A 13,595-nucleotide genomic window follows, 5' to 3' on the forward strand; every position below is an offset into this window, starting at 1 on the left:
TATTTAATATATTTATTTATTTATTTTACATAGTACAGTGTCTCATAATATAGATTGGGCCCACAGTGATCCTACTGTTTCCAGCCACCCAAGTGCTACAGGCGCACACCACAATGCCCAGTCTCAATTGCCACCTCAGTGTGCCCCATGGGTGGAGCCAACACGGCATGCTGGGGATCAGGACCCCAGTCCCTGCATCTGCCTAAGCAGGTGCTTTAATCTGCTGAGCTATCTTGCCAGCCCTTCTACATGACATTTAGAGAAGATTTATTACAAATACTCCTCAAACACTTCAAAGAAATTGAAAAGGAAACAATCCTCCCAAAATCATTCCTGCAGGCAAGTATTATACTGATACAGAAACTGAAGAAAGATCCAACAAAAAAAGAGAATTACAGGCCAATCACCATCATGAATATAGATGCAAAAATCTTCAATGAAATACTATCAAATAGAATACAGCAAATCATCAAGAAGATTAATCACCACAACCATGTAGAATTTGTCCCCAAGATGCAACGATGTTTCAACACATGCAAATCTATAAATATAATATATATCAATACAGCCGAAACTAAATCCCATATGATCATCTCAATAGACACAGAAAAGGCTTTTGACAAAGTCCAAAACTCATTAACGATCAAAGCCCTACAGAAAATTAGAATAGATGGAGTATAACTCAACCTGATGAAGGCCATGTGCCACAAAATAGTAGCCAATTTAATTCTAAATGGAGAAAAACGGAAAGCTTTTTCTCTCAAATCAGGTACAAGAGAAGAATGTCTCCTATTCCCACATATATTCAAAATAGTTCTGGAATCTTTAGCTAGAACCATTAGATAAGAGAGAGAAATAAAAAGAATAAAAATAGGTAAAGAAGTTAAACTATCATTATTTGCAAATGACATGATACTCTACTTGGAAGACACAAAATCTTCACCTATAAGCTCCTAGAATTAGTAGATAGGTTCAGTAGCACAGCAGGATACAAAGTCAGCACCAAAAAATCAATAGCATTCCTCTGCACAAATAATGAACTTACTGAGAGAGAAATTAGAGAAAGAATACCCTTCACAATAGCATCCAAAGAAATGAAATACTTAGGAATTAATCTAACAAAGGAAGTAAAAGACCTATACAATAAAAAAACAACCCTCTAAAAAAGAGTGGAGGGGCTGGGGAGATGGCTCAGTGGAATAAGCACTTCCCTGGCAAGCTCAAGAGGCTGAGTTCAATCCACAGTTCTGCCAAAAAAAAAAAAAAAAGAAAGAAAAGAAAGAAAGAAAGAAAAAAGAAAAAAAGAAAGAAAAAAGAAAATAAAATAAAAAAGAGTAGAAAGAGGATTTCAGGAAATGGAAAGATATTCCTTGTTCCTGGATAGACAGAAATAACATTGTAAGGATGGCCATGCTCCCAAAATTGTCATACAGATTAAGGCAATCCCTATTAACATAACCAACATACCTCACAGACCCAGAGAACATACCCACCAGACCTAAAGAAATTCTTTCTAAAATTTATTTGGAACCAGAAAAGACATAGAATAGCAAAGTCAATCCTGGACAACAAAGGCAAGGCAGGAGACATTACAATCCCTGACTTAAAACTATACTACAAAGCTACTTTGCTAAAATCAGTATGATATTAACCAAATAAAAGAACCAAGGATCAATGAAACAGATTAGAATATGCAAATATAACTACAAATACACTCATCTATCTTATCTTTGACAAAGGAGCCAAACATGTTCACTGGAAGAAAGATTGCCTCTTTAACAAACAGTGCTGGAAAAACCGGCTCTCCACGTGCTGAAAACTAAAACTAGACCCAGGTCTATCTCTCTGCTCTAAACTAAAACCAAAATGGATTAAAGATCTAAACACTAAAACAGAAATATTAAATCTCCTGAAAGATAAAGTGGGTGGGAATCTTGAAGACATAGGAGTAGGGAGACAGTTCATGAACACCACCCAAACAGCATGGGAAATACTCCAAAGAATCAACAACTTGGATCTCATCTTATTCGGAACTTTTTTCATGTCAAAAGAAATCACCAACAGAGTGAAAAGATAGCCCACAAATTTGGGGAAAAAAATAGTAACCAGCAATCACTCAGACAAAAGACTCTCATCTAAATTACATAAAGAACTAAAAAAAAAAAAATTAGAACTCCAAAATTTAAAGATACAATGCAAAATGGGTATCTGAGCTGAATACACACTTCTCAGAGGAAGAAACACAAGTGGCAAATAAATACTTAGAAAAATGCTTTGCATTACTGGCCATTCATGAAATGCAAATTAAAACAACACTAAGATATCATCTCACCCAAGAAAGAATAGTTATCAGCAAGACATCAATCAAAAATGTCTACTGCCAATTTCTATTGGTCTTTTAAAGGAAGCAGTTAATGCTTAAGTTTTTTTCTTTTTATTCTTATTTTTTTCTTTTTAATTTCTTACAACTTTTTTATTATTTTTTTTCTTTTTAACCAATTTTGTAGGTTTCTATCTGGCAACCTAAACAACTAATTTGAAGAGAAATTCAAGCAATAGAGCAACAATTGTTGAATTCCTATTGCTTTGTTTAATAGAACTTTGTATCATTTTTTTTTACATTTTTATTGTTGAAAAATTAAAATGAAACTGTGCAGACCCTGCCTCCAGGGCACACTGACATGGCAATTGAGACTGGGTGTGTGGTGCATGCCTGAATCTCAGCTCTTGGGAGGCTGTAATCAGGCGAATCACTATAAGTATGATCTAGTAGTGAGACTCTGAACATCCCATGGACCCTTCCCTAAAATACAAAAAAAAAAAAATTAAAATAAAAAGTGAATTCATGATCACTTAAACCTGTGGAGTCAAGAGTCTGTCTTGATTTTTTTAAAAAAGATTGAGAAAACAGGTGGCTGTCACCAATGTGAAATGACACAATTATTAATCATACATAAAATATTTCCATGAGCAAAATAAGGAAGGTGAGAACATAACATGGGAATTAAAAACTAGAGAGATCTTGAAAGTGTGTGTGTTTGAATTCCTAGAAGACCTTGCTCAGGAACCAGTCCCCAGTGGCATCTTCCCCAGTGATGTGACAGAAAATCTGAGGCTTCTGGGACACCTGTCTCTCTGGGTTAGGGTCTCAAAGGTTGATAGAGCCATCGGCATGCCTCACTGTGACTGAGAAGTCACTGACACTAAGACCTGAAGCTGAGTCCCCAGTAGAGGTGAGTAAATATTTTATCCTATTTTGCATAAAAGCATTCAAAACTATGAACCATGTCTTCAACTCTACTTTGATTTTGGGAGAAATTATGATTTATGTATAAGCAAATAATGCAGTACTTGTACTCACATTCATTCATGAGAATTTTAACTATTTACCTGAATGTAGGTATCAAATGCAATGTAGCTATTCATTTCTCCAAGTAAGGTCTACCACTGTGGTTCACATATTGATAATATCACTGCTGAAGCAAAGAACAACTTCATCAGGGTGCCTATTGATACCATAATTTTATTGTTTCGATATAATCTAAAAAGAAAATGCCATGCTTTTTCCATTGCATGTACAAAAGGCAATTAGATGGATGACTCCTCAAATTCAAAATGATTCCCTTCTTGGTATGACTGTACCTTATGTTTCTCCTTGCGATAATTATCAGTTAGATCAGAGGACATACTGGTAAATACCACAAGAAGATAATGAACTCAGTCCAATAGTGTAACTTGTTTAGAGAACCCTGATGGTAAAATCTGGCTGCAGAACTATTCATGAAAACATGTCAATTATTTTTTTAAATCTTAAGATGAGGTGTTTTAAAAAATGGAATTTCAAACTTGAAGAAATCATTTACTTAAGTGAGGGGAAGACTTTTACTTTTGAAGTCTATATTTCTGATTTCATAAGACTAAGAATTTATGAGAATGGCAATGGAATGATTGCGGTGAGGCAGATTGGTTGATGGCCAGGCCTGGAGGCAAGTCCTTAGTTCACATCTCTGGGAAGACAGTTTTCAGGACTTCAAGACTGCAGTTTTCTATCTCAGGATGGATGCAGGCATCGTCTTCTTCTCAAGGAATAATCAGAGGTGAAAGTTCAGGGTTAAAGGAGAGGGAAGCTGAGCGGCTTGTGCAAAGGATTTGGTCACACCTAACTTGAAGAGATCTCTTCCCAGAAATGGAGTTTGGACTGGCTTATACAGGAATGCATGTTTTGGGAGAGGTGCGCTTCAGCTCCAGGTTGGTGCTGGCAAGAGTCCCAGTTGCCCTGGTGATGGTAACGTTTGATAGAATTTCAAAGGCAGTGGGTTCTATTCCATTGTCTACCAGGAAAGTCCTAGCTTTGCCCCCAACTTTTGCAATGGCCATGGGCTCTTGGTTGCCCTATTTGATAGAGCTCAGCCTTTTCTATCCTTTCAGGCCTGACAGGTTGAATCTCATCTATCAGGGCTGACAGGCCAATTCTTCTCAGTCAATATGTGGAACTAAGATGGAATTGCTGACAGTCATGAGAGATTGCCATCAGATCATGCCATCTGACCAAGACAGGCACAAGTGCGAAGCAGAAGGTTCGGGGAAGGGTCTCTATGGTGGAGTTCAGGCAATGGCTGGCTGGAACTAGCTCAACTGACTGGAAGTAGACAAATATGGAGCCTGGGAGGAAACTGTTGGCAGTAACCTTGGTGGCTTGTGAGGGTGCCAGGGTAGGATTCTCAGCAAGAATGGGGCCTCCTTTTCCTTTCTGTTTTTGTTTTTGTTGTTGTTGTTTTTTTGGGTTTTTTTGAATTGTAGTGAGATTAATTTCAGTTTTAACTCCCTAAAGGCTCTGTTTCCTGCAGTCAGGGATGCTATGGGTTTTGACTAATTTCCATTTCTGGCTACCCAAGTGTGTGTTGTACACACATGAATGATGGTGCAATAGACTAAAGGTGAGTACTCCTCAGAAAGAGACCGCTCAGATGTCCATCTGGGTGTGCCACCTGCAGATACTTAGGCAGAAATTAGCCAAGGAGGGAGTGAGGCTTCCATTACACCATGTGTTGATTGCCACGAACCATCAGGTGAGGCCCCAGTCAGCTGCCTTCCCAGCCTGGGTGCACAGATGGGGCAGCCTGTTGCTTACACTATCCGTTTTACTCGCTCAGTCGTTCAGCAGGCACTGGGAGGTTAAACACACATGCCTCCACTCTTGTGATTTACCTTAACTGGCACACATTGCTCAGGCTCTTCTTCCACTTGAACTGAGCAAGACAACCAGACGGACTGATTTTGTTTACTAACAGGGATCTTACGGCAATCAGGTAGGAAGGTAGACAGACGGACATACCACTGTATCTACTTCCCTTTGGAGTCTGATGGGCACCGCTCAAGCAGGGAGCCTGTACTCCTCCTCCAGATCCCCAAGGGGACTCCAGAAATTTTGAGGGCAGGCCTTTCCCTCAGGACCTGGAGAGTTCCTTGCTCTGTGCTTGAGAGCCACAGCCAGTGACCACAGAGGTGAGTATGGTCTATGGAACACATGCAGCGGCAAACAGAAGCACCACAACCACACTCAGGATTTGGAGGCAGATTCCTTTTATTTATTTATTTTGATGGGCACTAATTAGGATCACTCCAAAAATATCAGACCCTGATCTCTGGTGGTCTAGGACTTACAGGAAATCAGCAAGCAGGCGGTACAAAGGTGAAGGGCTTGTCAGTTTGGGATTGGCTTATCCAACGTGCACTACAGTGACCAGCCATTTCTAAGACACAAGCAACCAGAACTGGAATGAGAAGTACTACCTGGGAGCTAACACGTGGAGTGTACTGGCTGGAGGGAGGGGGCCTTTTCTGCTACAGCACTATTTACATTACTTACTATGCACTATGGTTTAAAATTCACTCAAATCATTATTTTAAGATATTCAACTCCAGTAATTCCCTAATATTTCACTTTTGTATAGCCACATGCTTAAATTGTCATATCCTACACACAATGAATCTGCTCTTTAAGTCTTTTTCTACTTCAGAGTGGCATTTTCCACATGTTCTCTATGGCCTATAGTCCTGCACTATTCTTTCTGCGATTCATTAAATGTCTCTTTGCTTCTATTTCTTTAGATTTCACTTAAACATCACTTTCTCAGAAAGGACTTTCCAAACGTCACAGGTGTTATTCTCCCAGGCTATCTTTTTATTTTAATTTTTTAAAAGAATGCAAAGTGGTATTAGAAAAAATAACATTAGAAAAGGTACAAACTTTCACTAAACAAAGTAACAGGAATTGAACAATAGTTGCTGTATTGCACGATGTCATCTTCGAATTAGTTCAAATTAGGTTATGTCATATAAATGTGCAAAATTGTTCAAAGGAAAAAATCAGATCCACTTGTGCAAACATCATATTACCTCCCCAGCATGAGAACCAGAAAGAGTAAATAAAATAAGAAAGGAGCAACAGATAGTGTGAAAGGGACAGAATTTGTTCAGTGGGAAGGAAGAACTGGGATGAGGAAAAAGATAAAAGAAAGAAGGGAAAAGATATATTTATGTGTACACAACATAGTTTGGGTAATTGTACTAATGATTTCTGCAGGTCTTTTGAAAAGAGAAATTAATGGTTAAATTTTTTTTATTTTGAATTTCTCCCAGGCTATCTTAATGCATTCTCATGTTTAATTTCTTCATCTCAATTAATGCAATTAAGAATTATTCTGTTGAAATGTCTTGCAACACTTTCACTGCCACTATAATTGGAGTGGCAGCTCTGTGACCTGAGAGACAAGTGATTTGTATGAAGCTTGCACGCCATTAGGATGGAGTAGAAATTCAGTCAGTACCTGAATGATAAATAAATAGGGAAATGCTTTAAGGAAACCAAGGGGAAAGACTGATATTTATCAAATAAATATTCAACAATAGTAGGGATCATTTTGATTCTATGTCTCAGATTCCTTTTCCATTGTCATTTAATTTTTCCACTGTAGAATTGTTTCCTAGGTTTTATTCTTTTCTATTGTTCTTAAAAGACATGGCAACAATTGTGGTGTTTGATTGCCCTGACCTTGATGGGGCAATAATCTTTACCCTGCGAAACTAAGTACACCACATTAGACAAAGGACTATGAATGGAGTTCTTCTGGCTCCATACTGTGGAATCTTTGAACTTCAAAGAGTCATTAATAGATATATTTATGAGACAGAAATCATCTTTAAAATAATGGCAAAATATGTCATAAAATCTTTCAAAATAAAGATTAATATTGTAAAAATCAAAAATATTAAAACTAAAATAATGATTAAAAATCAACTAAGTTAAGGGCAGATAAAGTATTTACATAATAAAACTGGCATTACAAAAATTTAAGGTTAAAATATTTAATTTGCAAGGGGAAGTATAGGAGACATCAGACGAATTTGCAAGAAGCTCATGAAGAGCAGAAAAGAGAAAAGTGTCTGATAAAGAACAATGTCAGCTAGATGAATGATGAAACTTTCACTGATACAATATTTTTAAAGAATGAAAAGAGAATTAGCAACCTGAAAAATAGACTAGGAGACACATGTCTATGAATATTTCTTCCACTCAGTAACAAAAAAAATGAGAATGAAAAAGCAATAAATATAGTTGTAATAGTGCACAAGTGAAATTCAACTTATAGCAGGAAAAGAGAGAATGAAGGAAAATGTGCCCAGAATCATCTATAAATAGAAGGAAGAAACCTGAGTTGTATAAATGGGACAAGAATTTGTATTCCTTAGCATCGTAGAATTTCTCATGTCTGACTCACTCTTGTTAAGACATAGGAAATATAACTTCAAATGTTTTCAAATTAAAAACATACTTATGATTTAGTGAAGCAGTAGGAAAAATTCTCACAAGGTTGCATTATTTTATGTTGTTCATTTGATTTGTTGTACTTACATTTTCTTGTTCCACAGCATGGCAAGTATATTGACTACAGCTAGAGCCCCGAGCACCTTAACTGAGCTAGACTTGAGTATTCTTGAAAGAAATCTTGAACTGTTCAAAGCTTGGTTCTCTTTCTTTGCTAATCAGCAGCTACTCTATTTTCCCCCGACAACCCAGGAAACTCGGTTCATACACAAGGGCTGAAGAAGCCCTAACCATAGCTGCTTCCAAGGAATCGGAGCCGTCCTAGGGGCCCTTTGAGTTTGTTGATTGTCCAGGGGTTTGACCATTTCCTTAGGCTTCTTGCTGAGATCTAAACTGGACAATAAAATATTCAAACCATGGTACAACAGGTCTGGGTTTCTGTGATGCATTTTTTAAAACAATACAAAATAGTAATAAAAAAAGCATTAGAAATGAGACAAAACTTCACCAAAAATGTACTAGGGATTCAACACTGCTGCTGCATTTCATGATGTTATCTTTGTAGTTGTTTAGGTTACCAGATATAAACATGTGACAGTGGCTTTAAAAACCAATAACAAAAATAACAACAAAAAAATCTTTAAGCATTAATTGCTCCTTTCAAAAGACTCACAGATATCAGCAGAGCAGTTGTCCAGATTATCGAGTATCTATGCCTAAATATATCTTTTTGCCTTCTTTCTTTGTGCTTTTCCTTGTCCCAGTTTGTCCTTCCCATTGAACAAATTCTTTCCCCTTCACAGTGTCTGTTGTATTTTTCAGATTATGTCTACTCTTTCAGGTTCTCCATGGTGCATGCTATCCATGAAAACTGCTGGATTCTCTAGAAAATCCAGTCACATAGGCATGATTCAAAGACAAAGACAATTACAACAATGACAATGTACATTAGTAGCAATTTTTGACCAAGACTATCCTGACAGCCAAGCCTAGATAACGGCAGCAAATGGTGCCATGGGACCCATTCAGCAAGAAAAATTAGCAGAGACACACACCCTGCTCTCAGGAGGCAGAGGAAGGCCTGTGATGTCACCAGGCCCACTCAATCCTTCCCCAGAGTCCTGGGCATCTGGCTTCTGTGTTACCTTCTAATCTGAAGCTGAAAGCCTCCTGTGGGACAGAGCTCAGTGTCCTTACAAATTCACCTGGAATGTCAAACTCAACATCAGGGCCGTGAATGTTCAGTGAACCAGGAAAACAAACACTTTTCCAAAAATCACCTTCACTGTCCAAACCTTTTTTCCATATATTCAGTTCCCCATAAAATCCCAGTATAGTACCCAAAATATATGATTCCTCACTTGGAAAGTTATACACTTTCTCCCTTGATAGTGTATTCTGATATAAATGAACTCTTGTCTTTTATAAAATAATAATAATAATAATAATAATAATTTAAAAAATAAAAACAAGAGTTGCCTTGTTCTCTACTGCAAAACTCACACTCCAGTTGCTAACCACTTCTTTTCTTCTTCCCTAAACAGATGAATTCCCAACACCTGCATGGCTCCGGTAAACATGACCCAAGTCACTGAGTTCATCCTCATAGGGGTCTCCAATCGTCCCGAGCTGCAAGTTCCCCTCTTCCTCACCTTCCTGGTCATCTATGGGCTGACCACGGCAGGGAACCTGGGCATCATCACCCTCACCAGCGTGGACTCCCGGCTGCAAACCCCCATGTACTTCTTCCTCCGGCACCTGGCTGTCATCAACTTTGGCAACTCCACCGTCATCGCCCCTAAAATGCTGAGCAACTTCTTGGCAAGTAAGAAAACCATCTCGTACTATGCGTGCGCCACCCAGCTGGCAGGATTCCTACTGTTCATCGTGGCTGAGATCTTCATGCTGGCCGTGATGGCCTATGACCGCTACGTGGCCATCTGCAACCCCCTGCTCTACCTGGCGGTGGTGTCGCGGCGGGTCTGCCTGCTGCTGGTGTCCCTCACCTACCTCTATGGCCTTTTCACAGCTGTTCTGGTTTCATCTTGTGTGTTCTCTGTGTCTTATTGCTCTTTCAATGTCATCAACCACTTCTACTGTGATAATGTCCCTTTGCTAGCATTGTCCTGCTCTGATACTTACTTTCCAGAGACTGTGGTCTTCGTATCTGCAGCAACAAATTTGTTTTTCTCCATAACTATAGTGCTGCTGTCCTACTTCAACATCGTTCTGTCTATTCTAAGGATCCGGTCATCAGAAGGGCGGAAGAAAGCCTTTTCCACATGTGGGTCCCATATGATGGCTGTCACCGTTTTCTATGGGACGCTGCTCTTCATGTATCTACAGCCCAGGACGAACCACTCCTTGGACACTGATAAACTGGCTTCTGTGTTTTATACCCTGGTGATCCCCATGCTGAACCCCATGATCTACAGCCTGCGGAACAAGGACGTGAAGGCTGCCTTCCAGAGCTGCGTGACCAACCTACGCGGATCCTGGAAGGGCGTGTAACCTTCGACCTGCATCAACAGAGGCAGACAAGTAGTTTCTTCTATGAACTGTTGCTCAGTACAAAGAGAAGTCTAATGGCCATTTTAAAAGTGTAGTGATATTCAGATTTGGGGAGGAAAAAATTTAAAAAATAAACTGAAACTTTTTGAGATGTGAAGGTTAAAACAGAAACATAGTATTCACCAGTGTTTTGCTGTAATAGTCCAGTAATCAGACAGCAAGAAAAATATTTCCCCAGGAGAGGGGAAAGATGTAATGTTTCAAAATCTTTAAATAATTGTAAAAGGAAAAAAAGATATTGTATTACAAAGTTGATTTTCTTTTAATTCTGTGCCTTCCTTTTCTTGTTCCTTCCTGCATCTAGTTGTTGATGGTAGATCACCGCACATGAAAATCTTTATACATGACTGAAACTCTCTATAGAGAGGTTTCCAAAATTCAGCTGAACCTACTCTTTTAAATAAAACTTTAATACTACATAAACAAACAAATATAGCTGTTATATTTGTACTCTGAATATTAACCATTATTGAACCTGTGAAGGTCACAGTAAGGTGTTACCCCTTCAGTTCATATATAACCTCCCTAGGAGAAATCTTAATATGGAATATTCCTGTTAATATGATTTTCTGGATTTTTAAATGTAAGACATAGAAAGTACTCTCGTTCTTGAGAAGTTTGGCTTTTTCTTACTTTGTGTTAAAAATAAATTTTTGTTTTGAGATACTGTTCATCTTTTAATAACTGTCAAATAATGAAAGCAACCACATGCCTTCATCAGGCGAGAACATCAACAAATGGCGATACACAGATACAACCAAATACTGTTCAGCAATAAAATTCAGGGGAAATTTTTTCAACACAAACCCTGAATGTAGATAGTGGAGTGAATGAAAGCAGGCTTTGCAAAAACATTATTCCATTTGTACACCATTTTATGAAAGGGAAATTTGAGAGATGGTGAACAGAACTGGTGTTTATAGAAGCTTGAAGCCTGAAGGAGAACTATGAGGGCAGGATTAAAGGGAAGAAGTGCATAGATTATTTTACTCTGGTGAAGCTCTTCATCCTGATATGATAATGGGAGATAGGACATATTGGCATTTTTCAAAGGCTCATGGAGATTTCCGGGTGCCCACTAAGCTAACAAACACAAATGCAAATATTAATTTAAAAATGAATTATTGCGGTAATCAGCGAGAGCAGTAACAGAATACAAATTGTGGCAAAGTAATCTAGTGTATTTAAAACGTGTGAAACATTTTTGTTTTTTGCAGTGGGTGTGGAACAGTGTTGACGTAAGTGATCCTGTGAAGACAGAAGTCCATGAGATGGAAGGCAGAAGGAAATTAAGTCACAATATATTTAGTTCCAAATTTGTTTTCCATAACAGTTTAATCATTAATTAAACAAGCAGGTCAATGGATGGATGCTTTCTAAATCAGGTTCCACACTGTCAAATGAGGAGATTTCAGATGCCCAGGAGGAGTGCAGTGTTGGGTCCTTGCAGCCATGGTCTAGGTGAAAAGCTGAAGCTGTTCAGCTTAATGCACACCCAAAGGGGTGCCGACAGTTAGGTGTAAATCTGTGCATCGGTTAGCACACCTATGTCCAGCCCTGTGCCGAGGGCTGAGAGCTCTGACTCATGAAGGTGTCTCCATGTACACAAACACTCTTGAAACACAAATAAAGAGTTCTAATAAACTTCTTCAATGAAAGACGCAAGATTGCTTAGAAAATTGAGTAAGACAGGGCAAGAACTTTATTCTCTGATGTCAGAGAATATGGTTCAGAACGTAAGAAATTACTGAGAGGAAGTCTGTGTGTGGAAGTAAAATATAAGATAAATCCTTGAGGAAGACTGTGTGCCTCAATTAATGGAAATGTGTCTATATAGGGTGGCTTGAGCACTCCTCTATTGTTAAATTAGGCAATCACTCACTCATTCCCTTCTTTATGGCATGAAAGACAGAAAGTGAGAAAGGAAGAAGGAAGGATGGGAGGAAGGAAAAAAGGAAGGAAGGGAGGGAGGAAGGGAAGAAAAGAGGGAGGTAAGTAGAGGGAGAAGGACAGGAAAAGAGAGAGAGAGGAAAGGAGAACAGGAAAAGAGAAGGAAGGAATTAAAAGAGAGAAAGAAAACTGGTGATGGATTCAACTCAAAATGCCACCAGCACTAAATGAAAATGTTTTTAGTGAATTAGATCAATTTGACTTACAAATATATAACATAAAATTTAATAACTTAATTATTATGTATGAAATATGTTTCTATACCATGATGATACAAAAAGGATTATATATTTTGAGAACAGACAAGATAGGACAACGCCCCAGGCATAAAATTCCCCCGCACTTCCTGTGTGGCCTCTGTGGTGACGTGGACAACTCCCACTCCTTACAAGTGAGCACACAAAACGGCCTCTTGCTTAAGGGCGCTGTGTGGGAGCAGCAGAGAAAACTTCACTGTGACGAAACCTGACAGACACTAGCACAATCACCGGGCCGAGGTCAGCGCGACCGAGCGGAGACAAAGCGCGTCAGTCGTATGTGCTCCTGCTGTGATGTTATTAGACAGTTGACTCATGCGTGAATTGTCCTTACCAGAGTCCCTCACCTTGGACTAGCAATAAGAAAAATCGACCGGAGGGAAATTCCTGAAAATACTCCATCGGTACACTCATTAACACTGTCATGATTATAAAAAACAATAACCTAGAACACTTTCAGAACATAGACAACTAAAGAGATTAATTTATTCTAAATGAAATCTCGGAACACAAATGGACGTTGCGTGAAAACTGAGGAAATAGGATTGAAATATGGAACGTATGGATAAGAACAACACAATGTTGCTATGAAGTAAGGGGGAAAAATGGGAGAAGAAGGATCAAGTGAAAACTGAGCTTTGTGAATGGGGAGGGGAAGGGATTTGAAAAGAAGGGATGAGAATGGAAAACTAAAAAAGGAATCAAGATATGTAATGCACGAATGCAAATACCGTGTGATGCATGTGACTGCTACGTATGCTGAAATTGTGCCAACACAGCGCAAGGCACAAGCACCTTCCTGGCAAGCTCAAGGTTCGGAGCTCGATTCCTTGTACAAATATCCATATGAAGTAAAATAAGGAAATAAAATAATAGGAAAGACAAAGAAAAATAGGACTTGAATGATTTCACGAGGTGTTATTGAAATATGTAATGAAAATTATTACAGAAGGCACATTAATGTATCAGTCACCCTCAAGACTCTCCCA

At 38.6% G+C, this 13,595-nt stretch overlaps 1 protein-coding gene across 1 annotated transcript; it reads left to right on the forward strand.

The window, feature by feature from the left end:
- Positions 1 to 5,012: 5,012 nt before the first annotated feature.
- On the forward strand, positions 5,013 to 10,339 carry LOC101581126 (olfactory receptor 8J1-like). The gene is made up of 2 exons (XM_004645810.2): positions 5,013 to 5,069; positions 9,373 to 10,339. The coding sequence occupies exon 2, from the start codon at positions 9,392 to 9,394 to the stop codon at positions 10,337 to 10,339; it is 948 nt and encodes a 315-aa protein (XP_004645867.1). The 5' UTR covers positions 5,013 to 5,069; positions 9,373 to 9,391.
- Positions 10,340 to 13,595: the final 3,256 nt, after the last annotated feature.

Source organism: Octodon degus, unplaced genomic scaffold, assembly GCF_000260255.1.
Source record: "Octodon degus isolate 3935 unplaced genomic scaffold, OctDeg1.0 scaffold00239, whole genome shotgun sequence".
NCBI lineage: Eukaryota > Metazoa > Chordata > Mammalia > Rodentia > Octodontidae > Octodon > Octodon degus.